The 25,554-nt window shown below is 38.9% G+C and overlaps 1 protein-coding gene across 1 annotated transcript; it reads right to left on the minus strand.

Annotated features, from left to right (window-relative positions):
• Positions 1–245: 245 nt before the first annotated feature.
• oga (O-GlcNAcase) lies at positions 246–24,932 on the minus strand. The gene is made up of 18 exons (XM_080037374.1): positions 24,428–24,932; positions 23,486–23,537; positions 22,972–23,069; positions 21,772–21,902; positions 20,288–20,459; positions 19,830–19,928; positions 19,043–19,327; positions 18,247–18,405; positions 17,561–17,772; positions 16,822–17,085; positions 15,876–16,079; positions 14,188–14,362; positions 9,488–9,573; positions 7,928–8,032; positions 6,313–6,404; positions 5,568–5,760; positions 4,871–5,030; positions 246–4,329 (listed from the first exon to the last, which is right to left on the minus strand). Exons 1-18 carry the CDS (start codon positions 24,591–24,593, stop codon positions 4,193–4,195), a joined length of 2,790 nt encoding a protein of 929 aa, XP_079893500.1. The 5' UTR covers positions 24,594–24,932; the 3' UTR covers positions 246–4,192.
• Between the last annotated feature and the right edge of the window lie 622 nt (positions 24,933–25,554).

Below are 25,554 nucleotides of genomic sequence, written 5' to 3' on the forward strand. Positions count from 1 at the left end.
TTTTTTATTATTAAACACAGTAAGTGATGTAAGAATATGCGCTGTAAAATGTTCACCAAATTCACTCCCAAAAAAAAAAAATTCAAAAATCAACAAAGAATCAGGGTTTTAATCGTTTTTAATCTTCTGTAATTTTACATACAAATTTTACATCGGTAAACTGTCACTGTTATGACACCGTCCCCCCCCCCCCCCCCCCCCCCCTTAACATAGATATATGTTCTATATATATCTATGTTCCCCAAACTCAAGAATAATCAAAAATGTACAATTGGATCTCGCCGACGAGGAGAAAGCACGAGATTCGGTGATGTGCGAAAATGAAGCATTTATAAAGGAGTTCAAGACCTTTCTGAAACAGGACAGGAGGGGATTGTAACATTTTCATTTTCCTTATAAAAAAAAATTGGGTTTGTTGAGCAGCCAATAACGTAATTTTTATTTTTGAATGTAATAAAAGCCGTTAATGTAGTAACTTGCCGATAACGTCATACTATTTCTGAACCAATTACGTAATAACTTCTTATTCCATTATGTAGAGTAGGGGGCATTTGTGTGGTCAGGTCTTTTAGCAGGTATTTGAAAGAGGCAATATTAAGGGACATGTGATACACTATAGCCGATAAAACAAACTTAAATAAAGTGATATAAGTAGGCCTATATTGTTAAATTATCGTCTTCAAGTTAGTACATTTCTAAAGGATATTTAAAAACCCGACCTATATCGTTACAACTTCTTAACCTACATTATGAACAAACAGTTATTAGCTTATGTTATTGCTTCAGAAATGTTAGTAACATATTGGCAAGTTATACGTTACCGGCCTTTATTACATAAAAAAAAGACTGAAAAATATTACGTTATTTGGCAGTAATAACATTATCGGGCGGACAACAGATTTCTTACCAGTTTGAAAAAAAGATTTGAGATTTACAAAATAATACCACTTTTATGATTGACAGACAGTCCCTGCGTTCCAATCCCCATACTTCCATACTATTTAGTATGCCAGAAAAAGATTTAGGATGTCCCAATACATGCAGGTCAATTGTAGTATGCTGAAAATAAATGCTGCACTAACTCCAATAGCATTTTGGAGTATTCGTCTTTATTCTTGACATTTCTCGACATAATGAAAAAAAAAAAACTTCCTTATCTGATTTTTTTCTCTCTCCGGTGGCCCTAAAACTCTTCTGTACTTTAGTATGTAGTGTAGTAAAAAGAAAAAGTATGTGATTTGGAACGCAGGGAGTGTTTTACAGCCTGTCGATCAAAACTACAGTTTTCATTTTCATAGAAGAAGAGTATCATGCTTCTGCCTCTATGGGGGGGAGATATGAGATGAGGTCATTCTCACCATCGCCACAGCAACCCAATACACCTCATGCACATTATTATGAATGAACGTACAATGTGTACACAGTATCAAAATATCACATTGGCAGGCAGCTACTGAACAGCAACTGGTGATCCTCATGTGTAACCAAAACAAAAACTTTTTATAAGTCCAAGTGCTTTCAGTTTAAAGGTGGAGTCAGTGATTCTGGAGAACGCTTGATGTCAAAATCACTTTTTTGTCGAAATCAGTGAATATCTCCTCTGTTTACATACCAGTTTACAGAGCCTAGGCTGTGTATTAACACTGGATTTATTTTCCAGCGCACACACAGTATGGACAGGTAGCGGATCGTGAGGAGATATTCACAGATTTTGACAAAGTTGATTTTGAAAACACGCGTTCTCCAGAATCACTGACTCCACCTTTAGGTAACGATGGTACAATACATTTACAATAAACAAAAGCGAAGAATAGAAAACATACTAAGAGCATATGTGGGGGGGGGGGGGGGGGGGGGGGGGAGGCCCAAGGAATTCCTGCTCCGAGCCCCGGACAGCCCAAACATAGTTACATTTCAACAGTGTGTGCGATTAAGTTCTGTGCCATTCTCTGCAACTTAACGATTTTGCCCAACTAGGCTCAGCTGAGAGGACATTCATTTTGAGAGTATATACTATACAGCTCTGGAAAAAAAAATTAAGAGACCACTCCAAATGTTCAGTGTCTCTCGTTTTACTCTTTATGTTTGAGTAGAATGAACATTTTGGTTTTATAATATAAACTACTGACAACATTTCTACCAAATTCAGAATTAGAATATTGTCATTAAAGAGCATTTTCAATAAGTAATGTAGAGATGAAGATTGAAGAAAAATCCAGACTGGTCTCTTAATTTTTTTTCCAGAACTGTATGTTCAAAACAATGCAGGGGAAGAACGCAAGATGGCTGACGAAAAATGATTATTTTCTAGCAACAATGAACAACAAAAAAGGTAATTCTTGCATGTTTTTAGCACAGCACTTCTCTTGAAACAGATTTTAAATTAGTGGTTAAGGAACAACTGAGCAGCTTTTTGATGGTTGATACTTCAAATAATTTTGAATTCTTGTTAAATTTGAAGTATGTATTTTAATGTGCCAGATAAATGATAGTGAATGTTCGACCCAACTTAAAGAAAACAAGTCTTAGATTATCTGTACTGACTGATTTCTGTGCTGGAGTTTGGACTATGCAACTGTCAATGTCGGAACTACATCCCTGGAATTTGAGCAACAACACTGAACCGTTATTGAACTGTTTGTGTGATTTTTTTCATGTTGTTTGCGCCACACACTAAAGGCACATTTTCTGTAACCTAATGTGATACGACAACAACGTTTTTTTGAATTGAAATGAAGGCCAACAATATCACCCTTTGAAGGCCAACAATAATCACCCTTTCTCTCAGACGGACGTGTATATATATAAAAAAAAAAAACCTTTACACAGAAGACACTGGGGTCTGAGAACTAAACAGAATCCAAAGGCAATGAACCAAAAGGCAATAGCTTAAAAATGGGGAAAAAATAAGCAGCAAAAAACTACTGAAAAATACATTAAAAAAGAAAAGTAAAAATGGCAACAAGAAAAGTGCTGAAAAAAGATAGGCATGTTTGTGAAAACCTCTCGGAAGCTCCTCTTATCGCTTTCCAAACGGTTACCACGACTACATGAACGGACATTTTAAGAATCTATTTGAGTCTTAAACAAGTCTCAACAAATACTTCTTCTTCTTCTTTGCTGGTTTGTGATGATCTTAAAAATTAAGAAAATTCACACACCAAAGATAACTACACTTCTCCAACCTAGACGTGTACAAACTCGGGATTTCACCCCCCATTTTATTCCTATTAACGCGCCACTTAAAAATGGACTTTGTCGATTTTACTGCGGCGCGATTGGAAAAATCTAAAGGCAAATTCTCACATAGCACCTCAGAGGCTTAGGTGACGGCGTCCTACTTTATGTCTGTGTTGCTTTTGTATGTTGAGACTTTGAAAATGAGGACAAACGGGGTAGTAAGAAACTACCTGAGAAACAGGCCGCCCTCATTTCACATACACACACACACTTCGGTTAGGGGAGCAAATATCCAATGTAACAGCTACTGGATTAAAGATGCAGTGCGTAGAATTTATCGGCGTTAGAATAAATACATCTCCTCCTCATTGCTTGATATTGTGGAAAGACTTGAGGCAGTGGTGGGTGGATTACATTACACCATCTTTTAGTAACTATAGCTTCTTGTCCTTGAAGGCCACCGTAGCTTCTGTAATTATTCGAAAAAGGGAGCGGTTAGCCTGTTACCAAGGGAGCGTCCCAATCTAGAATTTACACCACTTGATGCCACTAAAACACTCCAAATATTACACACTGCACCTTTAAATCAGGAAAAAGGCTTATTATGGAGTAACACTTTCTGTGCCCGAGTAGTAAGGCCCCAGTGATCGAATACTGGAGTGACGTTCTTCTACGTTTGCTCACATCAATTGAACACCGATCACTTCTTCTCTGCATTTTAAACTTCCGATTTGATGATGAATGGAACTTCTTTACCATAACTTCTAAAGGGCAGCACTGGGAAAGCTTGTGTGTGTGCAAACAGCTGTGCTTTTTCTGGACACCAATCCTAAAAAATAGGGGGTTTCTACTTTCCAGGGGGGCTAGCCCACGAGATGGTAATGTATCGTATAAAATCATCATGGAAGGTTTTCTTCTCTCATGAAGGTAGCAAACATGATTAAGCCACGGTTTGACTTTCTCTCTCTCTCTCTGTGTGTCTGTCTTGTTATTGTAGCGGTGGGACGTTTGTTCATAGGCTGCGTCCCATTATGATGATGTCTTTGGGGAAGCCTTCCATTTTGGCCACTTCAAAGCAGCCCAGTTTACTGTAGAAGTCCAGCATCCGCTTGTCTGTCTGACGGACTTTACAGAACGCACCCTGGGATCCTGCAAGAGAGAGAGATAGAGAGAAACACAGACTTAAGTCAATCAAACTTTAAGACAAATAGTATGGACAAATATGGTGTTAAACTGACGATGATTTTTTCGAATGTTAATCTGACATGTTATAAAATGGTTAAAGATCTTCGTTATAAGGGGAGAAGATTATTGTTAAGTGTACAGGTTTATTTTTTTCCAACATGACTAATAACACGAATACAATGCATTCCTTCATTTGTTAGCAAAGTGGTAGCAATGAACAAAGTGATGCGTTATCTACAGCTCTGAAAAAATGAAGAGACCACTCCAAATGTTCAGTGTCTCTCGTTTTACTATTTATAAGCATATGTTTGAGTAGAATTAACATTTTGGTTTTATTCTATAAACTACTGACAACATTTCTACCAAATTCACACAGAAATATTGTCATTTAGAGCATTTTCATTAAGTTATGTAGAGATAAAGATTGAAGAAAAATCCAGACTGGTCTCTTAATTTTTTCCAGAGCTGTATGTGTATTTATATATGGTTGGCGGTATCCTCCTACCGTTGGCCTTGAGCGAGGAGAGCAGACATCCCATCATGCTCTTGGCCACACTGGGGTCGGTCACTTTGGCGTGAATGTCCACTTTGATGAGCGACGGGAAGTTTGAGTGGAACGAGTCGGGGAGACCTTCCTCCTCTTCATGGAAACTCAGGATCATCTTCTACAGGGAAAGACAGACAGAGAGATGGTTAAAGGTACAGTGTGTAAAATTTGAATATTTAGTGGCATCTAGTGGTGAAAGTTCTAGATTGAAATGCTGCCTTGATAACCACTCTGTTTTCGAGAATTTACAGAAGCTACGGTGGCCTTCAAGGACAAGAAGCTATAGTCACTAAAGATGGCATCATCCACCACTGCCTCAAGTCTTTCCACAATATCAAGCGATGAGGTGAAGATGTATTTAGTTATTTATTCTATAGTACTTCTTCTTCTTGGTCTTCCAACTTGTGCATTTCCCCAGGACGCCCACTATATACAAAATGCGTAAGGTCATTAAGTTTGTCCATTCTGTGCTACTGTAGAAACATGGCGGTGCAACATGTCGGGGTGCCCATGCCTTAAGATACTTCATCAAAATAAACTTTAATTTCTACCAAGTCTGTTGTGAAAAATAAAATCTACACACTGCAGCTTTAAGTAAAATTCAGGACACAACAGTAGATATTATTCAGGTGAGTGGTATGTATTCGGCCCCTACCTCTGACTCTGTGGGGTCCTTCTCACTGTCCGGTTTGAGGTATTTCTCCTGCATGAACGGGATCCAGCTCAACTCGCATTTCTCGTTGAAGGTTTTGACGTCGACGGTTCCGACCGCGTAGCCGCAGATTCCTTGATCGTCCTCCAGCACAAAACCGTGGTCTGAGCTCACTTTGAGGAGCCCGCCCACCAACCTGGAGACAGACAGGGCAGGGGGTAAGTCAGTGTGTCCATTTGCAATGCAGGGGAAAATGGCAGTCTAGGTTTAGCCATTTATGATTTGCATACCAACAAGAGACTAACGTACTAACAGAGATTTTTTGGTCTGTTTCAGAAATATTTCGTAGCTCTTTTAAGTAAAGAGCTGAAAATAATTTAATTTCTTGCATTTGGTGAAACATAAGTGTAACCTAGGAAGCTATGGCAGTGAGCCATTACAAAGTCAAGGGCGGCAGTGGCAAAGGTGGTAGGGAGATCGCTTCTTGGAGTTCAGGGTCGGAGGTTCGATCCCCCGCCTCCCCGCCACATGTCGAAGTGTCCCTGGGCAAGACACTGAACCCCACATTGCTCCCGATGGTTCAGAGAGCGCCTTGCATGGCAGCTACTGCCATCGGTGTATGAGTGTGTGTAAATGTGGTAAGAAATGTAAAGCACTTTGGGGCTGAGAAAATCGGCTAAAAAGTGCTATATGAGTCAAGTCTATTTACCATTAACACCTCCAAAACCCAAACATGTTGTTGTGTTACCTGTCTCCTATGAGGTCGGGATCCTCGTCAGAGAACAGCTCATCCTCCATTCCTTCACAGTACATTTCTTTACAGATTTTATAAACCGCAGCCTGCAGGAAGACAGAGAGACAGATACAGCCGTTAATGTGGAGAAGTTGCAAATCCCAGAATAGGGCTAAAGTAGTACAGTTCATTTGATTATGATGAAATAATAAAATGTGCATAGTTCTTTATCCTCCACTGTGCTGAATTTAAAGCTGAAATCTATAACATTCAATATGTAGTCAACAACAAACTGAGATGCAGCAACAATACACCAATTCACACAAACACACAGCTCTCAATCTCTCTCTCACAGACAGACAGACAGACAGACAGACAGACAGACAGACAGACAGACAGACAGACAGACAGACAGACAGACAGACAGACAGACAGACAGACAGACAGTCACCACATTAACACTGATTCTATTTCATTCAAACGCCCTAGTAAGTAATTACCAAGCAACAGGTTAAGTACACCATCTCTGAAAACAGCCTTTTACCATATTCAAAACATACAAATAGGATAGGAGGAGCATGTTATGATATTTTCAAAAATAAATTAAATATTATTATACAAAATGGCTATCTTGACTAAACACATTTTTTAAAGTAGCTGTTATGTATTTCAGGTGTTGTTCCTCCCGACAGGTCCAGAGGCAGAGGGTGAGACCCCTGGCCCTGGTTTTTAGGAGAGGACTATATTCTACCCCTCAATGATGGCCACTCAAGGTATTAACAACCTCCAGTGGGCAAAGCTTAGAGGGGACAGTGTTTGGTTTAACAATATTAATGTTTTAGTAACAGGTTGGTATTCAAGGAGAGACACTGAAAATAAACATTGTTTTTAAATGCTGTTCTTAAAAATCCATGAAGAAAATGAATGTTTGAGTATTTTTTCATTAATAAAATTTAAGAACAGGCTGTATTAAAGGTGCAGTGTGTAATATGACATCATCAAGAAAGTTCTACAAAGTTCTAGAATGCAACGCTCCCTGGGTAACCCCAACCCTTTCGAATAATAACAGAAGCTACAGTGGCCTTCAAGGACAAGAACAATTCTAAATTTTAAACAATGCACCTGATGACATTCCAACTATGACACTTTCAAGATGGCGGCACTAGGCCTTGGTCCAAAATATGCAGAAATATGGACATATATGAGACCCTTTCTAAGGGAAAAAATAATAATAAAATAAAAAAATGTCAGCTATTATGCACTAAATTAAACGTACTTATGGATATTATAATTACTTTCTACAAAATCTGCTAGGAAATAAAACCCAAAATTCTACACACTGCAGGTTTAAAGATCTGTTCTTTAAAACTTTGAGCTCTTAATATGTTGTAAAAATTAAATAAAGCTTCTAACTCTGGCTTTATCCAATATGTAGATTTTAGTTGCAGTTTCAGATGCAAATTTGCACATAATTAGTTATATATTGCAACTTCTCGCACTCGCACACGCACACACACACACACACACACACACACACACACACACACACTCTCTCTCTCTCACAAACACACACACACACACACACACACACACTCTCTCTCTCTCTCACAAACACACACACAAAGCTCACCTCATCCTTGGGAAAGTACGGCCGTATGGAATAGATTTTGGCGCTTGGCATTGAAGGTGGCGGCTGGTAGAAAAGATCGTTTGCTGCTTCTATTGGCAACAATCTCTGTAAGTATCAAAAGAAAGAGTTTCAGGGCGACTGACAGCCGGCTACGTGCTGCGTTACTGCCTCCCTGTGCGTTTGCTACAGTTTGCCCACTGTCAACCCAAAAACGAACGACATCAAATAAGCAAAACGCCATTTTAAAATGTAGAAATTGCTAAAAAAAAATGATATTTCAAGACACATTAACTGACATTCCTTCTTGATCTGACAGTGGACAACATAAGCAAACATCAGGCTTCTCTTTTTCTCAGGAACATAGCATAAAACAAGCAGATACTGTACACATACATATTTTTTTTTCCAGATAGAATAAAACAAAGGGTGGTATTTCTTTGGTCTGGCTAAAAGGCTTTACTGGCTTTTAAGGAGATGCTCCTTTCCCCCTTTTGCAAGACATCGCAATAGTTCGCTTGCGCAGGAACCCTCCTGTTGAGAAAAATAATGATGCTGGCGCAGAGAGAGAGAGAGACTGGGAGAACTCCAGGAAATAAATAACTAATTGGGAAAAATTTAAAAATTCTGCAGACTGAGTTATTTTATAGTAAATCAGTTGCTGTTTTTGAGTCTTTCTAATCTCAATAGACTATTTAAAGGTGCTCCGAGGAAGTTTAAGTTTGTGTTGAATTCTAGCGCCCCCTTTGGACAAAAGTGGTAGTGTTTTTACTACGTCAGCTGTTGTTCCTGGGTGAGCGTATACCCATTTCAAAGGCATTAAGAAAAACTATATAAAAATAGCTTTCTTTGCACTGATGGTCTCGTTTGCTGTTACATGTAATTTATTATCATCAGAGGAAAAATTAGAGTTTCAGAAATATTTAAAAGTTCCTCGTAGCACCTTTAAGTTAGGATGTTTGGTCATGGAGTTTTCCCATTGTAAACATGCTTGTGTTCTCGCTGGCGCTTTGCGATGCTTGTTTGCGTGCGCTTGCACAGAGAGAGGGGTTGGGTTGACTTGGTAATTTGAGCGCTGTGTGCTTTTTTTCCTGCAAAGAAATGAAGATGTCATGAAAATAAAACCCTAGCCATGCTCGCAGGCGCTGCGTGCGCTAACTGGGGGGAAAGCAGCATCTCCTTGGGACAGTCGCTGAAAGAAATTCAAATCAATCAATCAATCACAAAAAGATTGCCAAAAAAACACTGGCTTGAACCATTTTTTTGGGGTTCAGGTAACTCACTCCCCCCTCCCAGATATGAATAAAAACATCCCAAAGTTATACAAAAACACGAATGCCTTTGTAGAACTATTGAAGGGGGATGGAACCCTGCATATTGTGAAACCCGACCCTCTACAATCAGCTCACCTTTCGACAGACCAAAGCACTTTTTCATACCTACGCAAAAATATTACACCATTGACTTTTTTGAATTGCAAAAATTATCGAAAACTCGATAAAAAAAAGAAGAAGCAAAAACGTTTTTTTTTTTTTTTTGCTGTAAATTCAGTGCATTAGATACCTGGAACTCTCCTGCTAGACCTCCCCTAAAGGCCCAGGGCTCTTGGTCTCCTCTGAGACACTGTGCTGAGGACTGACTACGGCACCCTGTTAGGAGCACAGCCAAGCGGACACAGTGTTACCACAGGATGGGGCTCTCTGACACAGATGAAGTGGGGGGGGGTGGGGGGGGTAGTGGTGGAGGGGAGAATGGGTAAGGAAGGAGGGGGTCATAATGTCTCAATGTATGTCTAATAATAGCAATAAAGATATTAATATTAATTTTGTTTTATTAAATAAAAAATGTTAAAAAAAATGGCTGGACCTAATTTGAAATAGATTATTTTCAGATTATTTTTTTTATTTTTTTACTAAATGGGGCTCGAGCAACTAAAGCTTACGTGTTCGCAAAAAATCAATGCTGGAATATAGCTAGTGCTCCACATAACATGGTACTATGCACTGCAGCTATCAACAAATATGGCTTCTGTCATTTGGTACGACGCACGCTCTCCGAAAAACTAAAAGAGAGAACTGAATTAAGTGCATTTTGGCCCCCTTTTGGTGTGTCAATAAGGGTAGTACTCACTAATTTGAAAAGCTGACAAAAACAACTATTTGAAGACTGTAAATAGTATGTATTTGAACCCATTCTGTCTATGCACTGCTATAGTAAGCTTCAGCTGCCGTCACCCCACTCACTGATCTCAGCATCCCGTGTGAAGTCACATTCTCCTGTTATCTGCCTTGTCACATGACTAGGGCGCGTGAGTCATCAAACCAGGAAGAAGGAACGAAATGTAGAATTTTATGAACATTCCTTGAGTTAAAGGGCCTCTTAGCTTACCACGAGGAAATCCCACAGTCTTAAAAACTGAGGATAAAATACACTGCCTGGACAGCGTATATAAAAGGGTGTGTATACATTTATATAAAGAACACAGGGCTGGTTAGAGTCTGCGTGCAATATTTTAGTTTATTCACACGTCAATATCATGTCATTGAGAAACAATGTCATGATACACTTTACGCATGAAATGGGGAGCCCCAAATGAGCTACTAAAAGTATATTCTAAAGTAGCATTTTCTGCTGGTAAAGTCTAAACCTGGTTGACGGGAGCCCGTTGCCATGTGACTAGACAAATACAGCGCGCGTTGCAGTGTTTGCAAAACTGCTTCACATATGAACTTTCAGCCTGATACATAAAAACAATTCATTTGAAGAACTGGCGCGACACAGCCACAGACGCACCCACGGGAAGGAACTGTTGCTACGACTTGTTGCTATGCTAACCCAAATCAAAAAGCATAAGATAAACAAGTTGATTACTTCAAAATGAGTAATCTACTAAAGTAAACACTGCATTGTCTTAACACAATTACAGATATGCTGAAAACGTGCAATTTCTTGTCCAGCATTTGTGTATGTGAGCAAACTTATCATGACAAGACAGTCAGAAAAAATATGCTAAATTTAATGTTAAAGTTAAATTTGAAAGCCAAGTGTGTATATTCCCTTGTGTAGGTGCACCAGGCCGGTCTGAGCCAGTTCTATAGTCCTACTGACAGAGAAACAAAAAAACATGTTAGAGAGAGACGCTGCCAAAGAGAAAAATTTGGGAGTTAACACTTCTGACATCGCTGCGCACAATGTGACTTCACCCGGACGGCTACTTCCTGCTTTCTTTCTGCCAATTTTGAAATATCTTACATTAAAAAAAAATCTAGTTTAAGAAAATAAAAATATATTAAACAAATTGGATATTTTTGGGGCACAAGAACGTGACACAAAGCCAGCTGCACTGTGCATACATCGGCCACTGTCCATCCAATAGCAGTAGACACTTGTACTGTGGATTCTTCCAATCTGTACATAGCGAAGGGAGAAAACAGTAGAGAATAGTTATTAGTAAGTGTTCGCAGTACATTAACCAAAAGGGAGGGTGTGACCTAATGCCGGATGCACTGCAATAATATGGGGGAAAATATGGCGGGATTTTGATTTTAAAATCTCGAATTTCTTTATTATTAACAGCAGAAGTCAATAGTTTAGGCAACTTAATGACACTGCAGTTATTAAAGGTGCAGTGTGTAAAATTGGAATATTTTTTTAGTGGCATCTAGTGGTTAAAGTTCTAGATTGTAAGGCTGCCTTGGTAACCACTACCTTTGGAATAATTACAGAAGCTACGGTGGCCTTCAAGGACAAGAAACTATAGTTACTAAAGATGGCTTCATCATCCACCACTGCCTCAAGTCTTTCCACAATATCAAGTGATGAGGTGAAGATGTATTTAGTTATTTATTATATTCTATAGTAATTCTTCTGCTCGGTCTTCCAACAGATGCATTTCCCCAAGACGCCCACTGTATATAAAAAAAAAGGCATATGGCCACTAAGTTTGTCCTTTCTGTGCTACTGTAGAAACATGGCGGCCTCAGTACCTCCTATGTAGATATAAAAAATTATTTTATTTTCAAGCAATTATACACTAATTATGCCATGCTTATGAATATTATATTCCATTTTTACCAAGTGTGTTATATAAAATGCCACTAAATTCTTCACACTGCACCTTTAAGAAGAATTTTGAATCAAGATAACCATATATAGTTCTAGAATTTTGTATAGTTCTAGAATGTTTGGAATAATTTTTTTACTGATGCATTGAACCAGTATTTATTTTTTTGAAGTGGGTTTTTGACCAGTGTGGGAATGCTGCCTGCTGTGTACTGTGTGTGCTGGCAGTCCTCAGCTTTACCATATGGGACAAGAAACCTGCGAATGAAACTGGGTTACAGGGGGGGTAGTAGTAAGTAACCTACAGGCCATGCTGGTGCTTTCAGAATATTCAAGAGAAATATACTCCACACAAACAAATGTGGAGGTGTTATCATAAAAGGTAGTAGCTCAATCTGCAATACAGTAGATACATCCATCTGAAATAAAGTAGGGATGGTAAAGGTAGACAGAGAGAGAGAGAGAGAGAGAAGGGGGAGGGAGAGAGATAAAGAGGGAGGGAGAGAGAGAGAGGGAGAGAGTGAGAGAGGGGGAGAGAAAATTGGATTCCACTGTTACAGATTGAGCAAATTATTGAGCCTCATTTTAGAGATTACTCAGCGAGGCCTCAAGACAAAATGCCCTGTTATATATATATGCATATGGTTCAAGTTAAAGCTATAGTGCGTAACTTCTGTCGCCCCCCATTAGGAATCCTGAGTAACTACTACAACAACACTATCGGTGCAATCAACAACTGAAACATTTCTTGGGCTCTTCTTGGGATTTTTCTGAGCTCTTGCACCAGTGTCAGTGGGGGGTGGGGCGGACACCAGTTTGTAAACGCTGCCATACTGAGAAATACAGAGAGAGTTTTGTGGAGCTGATAAGCTTTATCAACTTTGTGTCAACTCATTTGGCTTGAATAGAACCGCCATTCATTTATTTATATAAAAAAGTTACGCAATATAGCTTTTTAAACCTGCTTTTAAAATCAGACTAAAGTTTATGCACCAGAATGGCCTTCCACAGTCAGTCAACTTGCTCTCCAAGCTCGCGTGCGCGCTAGGGGCATGAAGGAGGGGGAGGGGTGGTCCCGTCCGATGGAAGCAGGTAGGTGTGTGTGTGTCTGTGTGTGTGTGTGTGTGAATGCAGCAGTCATGTTACTAGATACACAGCAAGCAGCAGTAACCCTGGACTGGTTTGTTTTGCCACGGTACTTAGAAACCAGTTTAAATTATATTATAATATCACTGGGATGGGGCAGCTTGTAATGGGACGAATCAGGAGGATGCTAGGCAGTGCAAGCGGCAACTTAGTCAGATGAAAAAAAAATAAAAAATAAAAAAAATCACAAGAGCAATTGTTTCGATTTCTAACTATTGAGAAGCGATAAAACTAATATAATAAAACTATATAATAACTATAAAACCCTGCCATTAATTCAAAATGTGGCCACTGTTTAAGGCTTTTAACTTGTTTACAAGTGGTGGCCCAAATCTCTATGAGGCATACTTCTTCTATGTAACTTTATGTACGAAATGTGCTATACAAAATTACAAATAAAATTGTCCTGCCTTGTCTTTGATCAGTTATACTAGTAACATCTGTTAAGCAGAATGTGAGAAAGAATCATGAATTGGTTTAACTAAACCACATAGCAGTGGTCTTCTACAAAATCCATAAAACTAAAAAAAACTAAAAACGATAAAGTACTTTTTTCTTTGTAGGCTATAACATGATTTTGTTATTAAAGTAAAAAAGTAATTATATAATGTGTGTGTAAATATGTCTGTAACTGTATCACACTATGCTATGGCTATGCTATGCTATCGCTCTCTATACAATTTAGCAAGCGCCTTACGGTTTCACAGACATACCGTTTATTCTTTGTATAAAAAATTGTGTCTAAATGTGTCTGTAACTTGATCAGACTATTGCTATTGCTATGCTATGCTATTCTATGCTACGCTACGCTATGCTATTGCTATGCTATGGCTCTCTATACTATTAAGCAAGGCCCTTACAAAATAAAAAGTCATTATATAATCTGTGTCTAAATGATCAGACTATTGCAATGCTATTGCTATGCTATTGCTACGCTATGCTATTGCTATTCTATTGCTATGCTATTGCTATTCTATGCTACGCTATGCTATTGCTATGCTATTGCTCTCTATACTATGATTAGCCAGCGCCTAGTGGTTCCACACAGGACATACCTAGCCACTGGACAAAAGACTTGACCATGGAGATGATGCTCTTGATGTCCCAGAGGTAGGGGTACAGGTCGAACAGGATGGTGTGGTTCGCCGAGTTGTTGAGGCGCGTGAACATCTGAATGACCGAGCAGCACATCTCCTCAAACTTCTCCGCTCGAGACTGCCATTCTGTCACCTGGAAATGAGATACAATTATGTTTTTATTTTTCCAGACACAGAGAGAAAACGGTCCATAATACAATACAAAAACAGTAAAAAGACAAACAACAATAAAAAAGACTAAAAAAGACTCCAGCTGTCAGTTCCACACTACACAAAGAGTGTTCAGATATTAGCATATAGGCTAAAGCGCCAATGGTTCCATAATGTGGAAGTGAACCTAACCGCACTCATTGTAGGGTTCACTAGAGTTGTGATTATGCCGTTACATGACTCCGATAGTCTACTAACGACATACTACTATTATGTTATTATGTTTTAGTTGATGGTAAATGAATAGATGTATATAGAATTTTTTTCAAAAGTGCTGTGTTCCTGAAGCTCATTCCCTGCCATTCTGTCACCTGCAAAGGCAAGACAGGGAGTGGAATGAGAACAAAGTATGTTTTATTAAATGGTAAATGGATTGATGTTTTTAGTATGATGCTTAAAAGACAAATTAACTGGTGTTTGATATTGGTCGTTTCCGGTTGACTTATTTGTTTCTATGTCATTCTGCACATTTTAAATTGTTGGAAAAAAAAATAAAATAAAATTATGGAAAATGTTATCTAAAGTACTGTGTAAGGTTTTTGAAGTTTATTCAACCAATTCACACAAACACACTCATACACACACACACACACACACACACACACACACACACACACACACACACACACACACACACACACACACACACACACACACACACACACACACACACACACACACACACACACACACACACACACACACACACACACACACACACACACACACACACACACACACACACACTGGTTATATTTCATTCAAATGTCCCAGTCATCAATAACCAAATGTGATAATTTCAGGATCATCAATAAAAGACAATTTTCAATGTTTCAAGTGCACACCCCGTCCCATCATGGCCACTCCACCCAGTGGGCAGTAAAGGTAGTACACATCCACCATTTTGATTTCAGTACCTAACAAGGAAGTCCTGCTAAAAATAGTAAAAAATAGTTTTCTCATATAAAACCTCAACTACTGTGTATATTGAAGACAGGCAGAGAAAAGTAGAAGGTGCCTTTTTCAAATACTTCTTTTAGCAATGCATTAGCCTCATCAATACAGGCTTTTAAACATTGTTCAACAAGAGTGCCTTGCTGTTTCCACTGTTTTGTTGCTAGTGTGTGCATATTTCCATTTTATGACGTGACACCAAACTGACTGAAGTTTGTTCCTGTTTCCATCGGAGAGTGTTTTTTAAATCCTCCCGACCCTCCACAGCCAAAGAGCGAGCCTTCCGATTTGCATAATATATATTTGTTTATAAACTACCGGCTTTACTTCCTCAGTTGCGAAGTGATATGGAACTCAGCAAAGTGATTGGACGTCATAGCAGTTATGTTCACGCCCATCATACAACAGTTAGTAACCAATCAGATCGCTGGATTTAAGCCAACCGTTTTTTTTTTAATTCCGTTTATCTAACCCTAACCCACCTTGTCAGCTTCCTCACTCTTGCAGTTGACGCTGACGACGCTGCTGTTGGCTCGTAGCCAGTTGAATTCCTTCAGCATCTGCACGGCTTTGTTTCCATGTTCGTAAGGCAGGTAGAAGAGTTCAGCTAACAGGCTCAGGTCCTCGATGGTGAGGGGCTCTGCTATGAACAGGGCCTGCTCGTGGGGCCCCGGCACAAACACATCCTAAACACAAGAAAGACAAGCAATTATGTGACTTTAATTTACTCTGCAAAATTCAAAATCGTACACAAAAGCATATCAGTCTAATTTCTAGTCAAAATGTTTCTCATGTTTTATTTTACTGTCTGTCTTGATGTAAGTGGCACAAGTTGTTTTTTTATTTATTCTTTCATAATACCTGTCTGTAACACATCAACAATTTGTTTCACTTTTCTATACAAAATAAATAAATAAATAAAAAGATCTTGATTTAAAATTAAATTAAATAAAATAAAAAATCTCATGACACTTAAAGGTGGAGTCAGTGATTCTGGAGAACGCTTGTTGTCAAAATCACTTTTTATCAAAATCAGGGAATATCTCCTCACAATCGGCTACCTGTCCGTACTGTGTGTTCGCTGAAAATAAATCTAGTGTACAGATCTACACAGCTTAGGCTCTGTAAACGGGCATGCTGCAAGCTACGGTGGGCCCCCATTTGTTAACATATGCTTAGTTCACATACCCGTTTACAGAGCCTAGGCTGTGTATTAAGAATGGATTTTTGCTTCTGCGCGCACACACACACACACACACACACACACACACACACACACACACACACACACACACACACACACACACACACCTTCAAGTGCTACATATACAATATATGCAAAGATATTTATATAAAAAAGGTTTTCAGATGTAGATAATCTTTATTATCTTGTTGTAAATTGAAGATATAGAAAAAAATGGAACTCACGAATGTCTGCTGCACCTGTTTGAGCTGGTCGTCCGTCTGCATCGGGGCGATATCGCTTCCGGAATCTTCCTGAATAGATTCTTCAGGGGATTTGGACTCTGACAGACTCTCCTTGTCTGTGTCCATGGGCTTCAGGTCTTCAGATAACAAAGGAACAAGTTTCTCCTCAGAATCGACTTCTGCTTCGGGCTCCGGCTCGTCCACCATCTTCTCTACAACCATCTCCATCGGCTCCTCGTCCGAGTCTTTCTTCTCTGACTCAACCTGCACGGGAAACAGTTTATTATAATACACCTAGACACACATACAGATGATCACTTCTCTAATAATAACATGAAAAAATTTAGGGGTATCCCAGACTAAGAATTTCCAAATCTGATTGGTTGAAACTGGTTGAATATTGCCTATACTCAACCTGCACAGGTAAAAGTATATAAATACATGTAGACACACATACAGAGATGCTCTCCTTTCTAATAATTATAATACAAAAAGATGAAATACATTTTATTTATGTACTGTACCAAACTACATAGAAAAATTGAGACCAGAGACTTGATACTTGCAGTCATTATTTTATCTTTAGTTAGTTGAATAATTAATCAAGGGAGCATCAACAACTCTTAACACACAACAGCAACAAAAAAAAACTAATTTGATTTAAACTAACTGTTTAAATCAAATGAAAATAAATCATTCAACTGCTACAATTGTGTGTCATAGTAAAGCTGACCCTCACCTCTTCCACACACTCCTCTACCTCGTGCTGTCTCTTGGCCATGGGGTGGGACAGAGGAGAGTTTGGGTCCAGACAGAGGGGGGGTATGGCTGGAGACATGATGGGCTGCTGGAACACTGTGGTGACTGTGGTCTGAACACACAGAGACGGAGACGACATGATGGACAGGTCGATGGCTCCACCTTTAGATCCACTCTGAACCACCTGACGGCCTGGAAGAAAGACAAGAGATAGGGCTCAATGCATCATGTTCTTCAGTGTTCAAAGCATCACTGTATGTTGTCCAAGCAAGGTATAACTTGCCGTCCAGCCACACTGTAGTTTTACATTTTTCGAATAGACATAAAAGCCAATCAAGACCTACTTCACCGGTGGAAATATGAAGGTGTATTGAACTCTGAGATCCTATGTAGTATAAATGTGCAAAAAGTTTAGAAATCGGTTCATCCTAGCCTGAGAAAAGGCTCCGTGTCATGTGACAAAATAAGAGTTTACCAACAAGCACTATTTTTTTTAATGTACGGAAGTGGTTATTCCGGTGTTGTTGTCACGACTTTATTACCCGGTTGGACAATTTCCACACCATGGCATCCCTACTAACACTATTCTAAGACTGTATTTAAAGTATTACTGCTAGAAAGCATATTAAAATGGGATGAGATAAACAATCATGTGACTGTTCTTACTGTTGTATTGATGTGGAACACAGAACTCCCCGAGCCACTCAGTCAGAGCCAGTTTGAGTGCGAGCTGCGGGCTGTAGAGCATGTCTGTCTCCAGCTCCTCGTCGCTGCCTTCGTTCTCCAGTTTGATCTGGATGGACACCGTGCTCTCCTCGCCGTCCGCTGGTGGAGACGGACAAAAACACACACACACACACACACACACACACAGAAAACAGACTTAATTAATGATATGCTTTACCATACAGCATGATGAGTATAACCTTGTTTATTACATGGCACGGATAAACGCCTTTTTTCGATTGGTCAATAAAGTCTGTTATTTCTCTATACTATCGCTGACAGACGTCTACAAACAGTTGCATACTCCTCCTTCAAAAACACAGAAAATTACAAATTAATAAATGGCCTTCTTTAGTAAGTAAGTCCATTTAGTCAATTGTACACATAATTTTTCTTTCCACATATCCCCTCTCAAGTTTTCCACTTCGGAGGGGGTCAGAGCGCAGGGTCAGCCATAGTACAGCGCCCCATACAGAATTATAAGTATAATCTTGTAGAGTCAAGTTAACTTTTTATTCATATAGCACATTTATAACTGCAGAGGCAAAGTGCTGTAGAGTAAAATGGGTAAAACAACAGACACAAATACATCATAAAACAACCTGTAAGGCCAACATGCCGTCTTTAAATGCACAAAGCCGGCATATTGGTCAATTGTCATTTTGTGAATATGCCTGAATCGCTGTATAACAAGGGGCTACTGTAAAATCATATGAAAATAACTTATAATACTTACTCATGACCACATCCTTGCGCACCCCGTTCATATTAGACTTGTACCAGGTGGCCAGCGTGTGTATTGCTATGAAGTTGGACTCAAACTCGCAGTTGGGGTTAGTGAGGACTCCCTTCAGCCGGGGGATGAGCTCTGTGGATCGGCCTTTGTATGGACCCAGGAACAGCCTCTTCTGGTCGTAGTCGTTGGCGTGAATATTGTCCCAGATCACCGGAGCTCGTTTGATGATTCTTGTCACTTCCTCGATGGATTCCACGGTTATGTCTTTGGACACCACCTTGGGGCCTGAGGAAAAACATAGAAAATGTGCAAATTAATGATTTAATCTATTACTTTGAGATGTGTGACAGTATGGTTAACAGTAGGGGTGCACGATAGTCATTTTCTCTGCTGATACCGATTGGCAATTTTGTAAAAAGCCTGCCGATTTTTGCCTATACAGATTGTTTCTCCCTTTCTTTAGAAATATACAGTAACTCACAGCATACACAAACATTATTGGAACTATTCTTACTTTTATTGAAAACCAAGCTAGAAAACATACAACTATATATAAGAAACAAGTATTTAGCGTAAGTATTTGTACAATTTAGGCCAAATTAAACTGGTTGTTCCGAAAGTTTTCAGAGTAGTTCCTCCATGGATTTAAAAGTAGTGGTATAAAGAAAATCGGCAGAGCACCGATCAAGGCAAAATAGGCTTCTCCTTACCTATTGCTTGGTGCACCTCTACTTAAAAAAGCTAGAAATGTTGGTGGTCAGGTGATCGGTAACTGTGCTAAACTCACCCGTCCACAGCACGTCGATGCCGGGCAGAAGCTTCTCTCCAACTGTGTGGAGGTACGGGGACTGATGGACATTAGGATAGCAGAACGTTCCACAATACTCTGGATTTCAAGGGGAAAAAACAAATGAATAAACAAGTCGACAACTGCTAACTAAACAACCTTTTAACATTTTATAACTTAATTTTTTTTTGTTCTATACAGCTGTTCAATCTTCCCCTTTTCACTATTACAATGATGTGTTAATATAGGTAGGTGTATTGATTTGATTTGTATTTGCTTTGAATGGGCATTTGTATCCTACTGTTTTCAAAGGTGCTATGCAAATAAAGTTATATTAGTATTATTATTATAAAATGTGCAAAGGATTCGGACACAGGACTGAGGTACCTTTGGGCACTTAGTAAACCATTGTTTTTAAAAAGGTGTTACATAAATAAAATTACTATTATCATTATTACCTGTGGGGCAGAAGAGGAAGTTCTCGGGCTCTCCCAGGTATTGGTAGATCTCGTTGGTGAGGGAAACCTGAGCGTGTGCGAACGAGCTGAACACCTCCTTGTCAGCGGGACACATGTTGTGCTCGATGTCGTCGAAAAGTAACGAAAAAGACTTGCAGCCGAAGTGAGTAACCTGAGGAGATAAATGTTACACAATGAGACAGTGTGTAAGATGAATCAAGACCTTTAAATGCCCTGAAAACCTGGTCTAAAATAGTCAAAATGAATGTATGATTTCAAAGTTGGGTGTCTCAATAAGCTTCTACAAAAATCTGGTAGAAAATAAATGTTCATGAATATTATAAAACTTGGTGAAAGAAGTCTAGTCCGTTTGACAGGTCTGTGTGGGCGTGGTCATTTCAAACTGTCTCCATGCCAACAGTCATTATTTTTATAGAACGAGAGAGTGAAAGATGTGTGAACTCTTGAAGATATGAATCGAGACATTTAAAGCTCCCTGTTAAACCTAACCCACAAAATCCTTCTAACTATGTAATTTGGGGAGTTGGTTTCATGTGGAAAGAGTTAGGAATATTTTTGCACATCCAAATGAATGATATTGTCATTTAAATTGGATATACTTTACAGAAATGAATTTCAGATGAGGCCGGCAATGCTCTGGTTCTCATGACGCGTTAAGTATTTTGAACCAATCACAGCAGTTCTCTGCCCGAACATTCTATAAAAACAATTGCCAGGGAGATCGTTTGATACGGCCACACCTACACCGGTCTGTCAAATGGCCTAGAGACAGTAAAAAAAGCACTGTTTTTTAACTAAGTTTAATAAAATGTATGAAAATGTATTTTTCAATATGATTTTTATATGCTTGTTGAGACACCTAACTTTTATATCATGTATTGATATCATACTATTCTAGACCAGGTTTACAGAGGGCTTTAACTCATTCACACTACAGTCATTCAGAGCAGCTACATTACCTGGTCCAGTTTCCTCTTGAGAGCAGTTTCAACTCATTCACATAATTTGGATTGATAAATATTCCTATAACTCGTTTCAGATGCTTTATATCATGATGCAACCAACTCCCCAAATGACATAGTTAGAAGGATTTTGTTGATTTGGATTGTGGATTTACAGGGGCTTTAACTCATTCACGCTGCTATCATTCAGAGTGGCTACAAAACCATTATTTTTATAATATCTATATATATGAACATTTATTATCAATCAAATGTTTGCAGGAGCTCCTTGAGACACCTAACTTTGATATCATACAGTGCTGTTTGAAAGTTTGTGAACCCCTTGAGCATTTTGGAATTTTATTGTGTTTAACCATTACTCATTCATTTTTATCAATACCAGTATTTTTTATATGAAATAACAGATGTTTGTTTATCAATTCAACATTTTTCTTTTCCAGAAATCAACTGTTAAAAGAGATGAAACAAATTATTTGCCAACTGTTGTATCTGCAAAAGTACCTGGTCCAGTTTCCTCTTGAGAGCAGTGATCTCTTTCTGGTTGGAAAAGGTGATGTCGAGTCCGGGGGAGATGGCGTAGATGAACTCTATGCCGTGGTCCTTAGCCGCTCCGATCAACATCATCAGTTGCTCTGTGAGATAGTGGAGGGAGATCACAAGTTAAAATACTATAAATGTGCTTTTATAAAACAGGTGGCTTGAATCGAGCGATCTGATTGGTTCCTAACTGTTGTATAATGGGCGTATACATAACTGTTATGACGTCCAATCAGTTAACTGTGGTATAATGAGCACATTCCACCGCCTGTCGTGAGCTATTGCTGGATTATAACAAATTATTTGAAAGCCTTTTTTTTTTATCCCACTTTGTCTATTATTCAAGTGAAGGCAAGGCAAGTGTATTTATGTAGCACAATACAGACACAATGATATTCAAAAGTGCTATACAGGAAATAAATATACGAAAAAATTAATTGAAAATGCATTTTAGAGATTATAAAACCGAAAAGCAAACACTGGCAGAATTCTTTTCTCAAAATTAAAAGAAATTGCTTTTAAAAAACAATTAAAACAAACTTATAAAAGGAGCTGAGAGTTGCAGCAGGCCTCAAGTTTTCTGGGAGTTTGTTCCAGATTTGTGTGGAGCATAAAAAACTAAAAGCTGCTTCTTTTAGTCTGGACTAAGTAGACCGGTCCCAGACGACCCAGGCTTTGTTTTAATTCAAGATTCAAGGTGTTTTTTGTCATATGCACAATAAGAAACATGTTCTCAGTCATACAGTGAAATTCTTCCTTTGTTTTCCACAGACTGAATGCCAAGAATGAAACATGAAAATATGCAATATACAAGTAAAATAGAAAGAAAGCAACAACAATAGTATAACAAATTGTACAGATTTGTAAAAGAGATTATAAGGAACACAGGAAGCTAATATAAATATGAATTATTGAGCTGTGGAAAAGGGTTAGGATTAAATAAGTTATACTTCTTCCTACTCCTTTTCAGGCATATCAATTCAATATGTTATTTGTTTATTTTTGTTTATGCTTTTCATTTGAATGCGTTCGAAAATTAAAAATAAAATAAAAAAACATTTTCAATTCAATTTTGTAAATTTTGATGTCTGAAATAAATGTAATCAATCAATCAATCAATCAATCAATACAGAATATACAATGTACAATTTAATAGATAGTTACCGGCTTCTTCGACTGAGTACAGCTCCCTCCAGAACATTCTGTGTTTGTAGTCGTCTTTGGGCGCGTAGAGGTAAGTGTTCAGTCCCCATTTCTGCTGCCTGGTAAATGCAAGGTTGGACAAACTTAGTATGGTAAATATATTTTAAATGGACTTGACTTATATAGCGCTTTTTAGACAATTTTCTCAGCCCCAAAGCGCTTTACATTTCTTACCACATTCAGCCATTCACACACACACACACACACTCATACACCGATAGTAGCAGCTGCCATGCAAGGCGCTCTCTGAACCATCAGGAGCAATGTGGGGCTCAGTGTCTTGCCCAGGGACACTTGGACATGTGGCGGGGAGACGGGGGGATTGAAACCTCCGACCCTGCAACCCAGTGGACGACCGCCCTACACACTTTCTCCACTGCCGCCCGTATAACAACTTAAGGCATCTTTGGTGGAAAGTTAAAAATCATTTGAGTAACATGCAAAATAATCAAATAATTCAGACAGTGCCACGTACCTTCTGAACAACTCTTTCCTCTGTTCCATTGTCCATGGTCGACCATAAAAGCCTGAAACACCAAACAGTACATTTAGTTATACAGTCTGCAGGGCTGGCAATAAACTACATTATCCATGATTATAAACTACAGTATCCATGCCAACTGCAACGCCTGACTACTATCAACTATTTACCCCTAGGTGTGTACTGGGAGTGACAGCAGGCATGCATTTTATTCATGTTTAAAATAACTGTGTTTATTTTGGTACTCACTAGCATAAAAATGTGCCTTGGACTTGCCAAAAAGTACAAAAAAATTAATATCATAAATGTGAGATGCTGCAGTTGAATTGAGTAAACATTTTAACGTTCAGAATCAGATAACATCTATACGTCACCTTCTATCTTAGTATTTTTTTTATTTTTTTTTATTATAAATATGCAAATTTGCTAATCGAACTCTGCATCTCTTTAAAACCCATGACATACGTACCTTTCCTAGAGGCCAATAATACTATGGCTTTATCTTTCGTAGCCTGCCAATGTTTGACATATATTTGATAAATGTATGTTACACTGCATTACTGTTGATCATCCAATAATAGCAGTCTAATTTACATAAACATTTATCATACTCATTGGTCTACCCGTGGATCATGTATCAGAATGCTGATCTGCATAGTGCATGATGCTGCATACACGATTCATTTCATTCGATTGTAGCATTCACTATAACCGCTTTGATAATGGAATTTGGACCACTAGTATTATTATCCGATTGTACAGAATGCCTATTGCCTAATGACTTGTATTTCAACATGTGTCAACCAAATCCCACAGACATAGCCTACCTCAGGATTGCTGCAGCATTTTTGATGACGGCCTATTTATGCCTTCATGCAGATCACAACTGTTATCTACTATTAAACACCGATCGTTAACGCTTGTATTTATTCTTACCTTCCACGACACCGCTGATGAATTTTCTGTTGCCCGTCAGTTCGGCCGTAATGTCGGACTCATCCACCGGGCCTGGGGCCTCTGCTAGCGGCTCTCCAGAGACTGGGCTGGGGCTCTGATCTCCCTCCACCTCAGGCGTCTCCAGCGCCTTATCTTTCTGAACCATAGTTACGAGATTTACCTCGTTGAAAAGCCGCCAAAATTCTGATTCCACTGGGTTAGTTTTCAATGTAATTTGGCCGAGAAATTCAACGAGAAAAAAAAAATCAAAAAAATCGCCGCCGCAGTAGCTAACGGTTAGCTTACGTTATGTTACTAACGAGTCTATCAAACGTGTCGAAAATATAGTAACTGCTTCTACAATATGTTTTAGAAATGACTGTAAGGTTGTATACGAAACCATTTACGTGTGTTAATATATACGGAATAACAAAACGTTCGCTCGGTTTTGTCCGTTCATTTTTCTTCTCTTGACGGTAGATTTGCCCTGGTTTTGCTCAGTTCTTCCTGTTTACACCTACTGCGCATGCGCACAAAACTGGCTTGAACCAGTCAGAACTGGAGCTAAGCGACAAAACAGCGCAAAGATATCATCACGGCGACGAGATAGATGAAACGTCCACTGCCGAGCGCTAAACACATGTACAAAACGCATACTAAAACATGTTTAAATGATCTGTTTTTGTTACCACACACTTGCTGCTAACGGGTAAGATATATACACATTCAACTTACGTCATTTGCATTTGAAAAGAATATCTTAAAGGCGATATTTGGTTATAAAAACACCACCGGAAGAGAAATATCTTTGAATTAATCTTGGCAATTGAGACAAATTATGATTTTGCTGTCATGACAACCAAGACACGGGTTAATAATTGACTAAAAAAGTCCTTATACTGCAGTATAAGTTCACCAACCGCTCTCTGACTCGTTATTTCAGCGCTAAAACAGTATACGGCTCAGGGACGGTGTTGACTATCTCGACGGCTTCCTAACATCTTGAGATTCCAGTCCATATTAGGAATGCAGTGGCTCTACCGACAACACATCCACAGATGCTCGTTTGTTATGACCCGCTCTGAGCCCGTGTATCCTGTGTCAGCTAAACACACACATGCTTTGTT

This window comes from Ammodytes marinus, assembly GCF_949987685.1.
Source record: "Ammodytes marinus genome assembly, chromosome: 11".
Classification (NCBI taxonomy): domain Eukaryota; kingdom Metazoa; phylum Chordata; class Actinopteri; order Uranoscopiformes; family Ammodytidae; genus Ammodytes; species Ammodytes marinus.

Excerpts from the sequence above, each read along its gene's own strand:
- oga (XM_080037374.1), bottom strand. The coding sequence starts at position 24,593 with ATGGTTCAGAAAGATAAGGCGCTGGAGACGCCTGAGGTGGAGGGAGAT. Across the intron at positions 23,538-24,427 it reads CATCAGCGGTGTCGTGGAAG|GCTTTTATGGTCGACCATGG; the intron begins GTAAGAATAAAT and ends TTGGTGTTTCAG. Across the intron at positions 16,080-16,821 it reads AACAGGTGCAGCAGACATTC|GATGTGTTTGTGCCGGGGCC; the intron begins GTGAGTTCCATT and ends TCTTGTGTTTAG.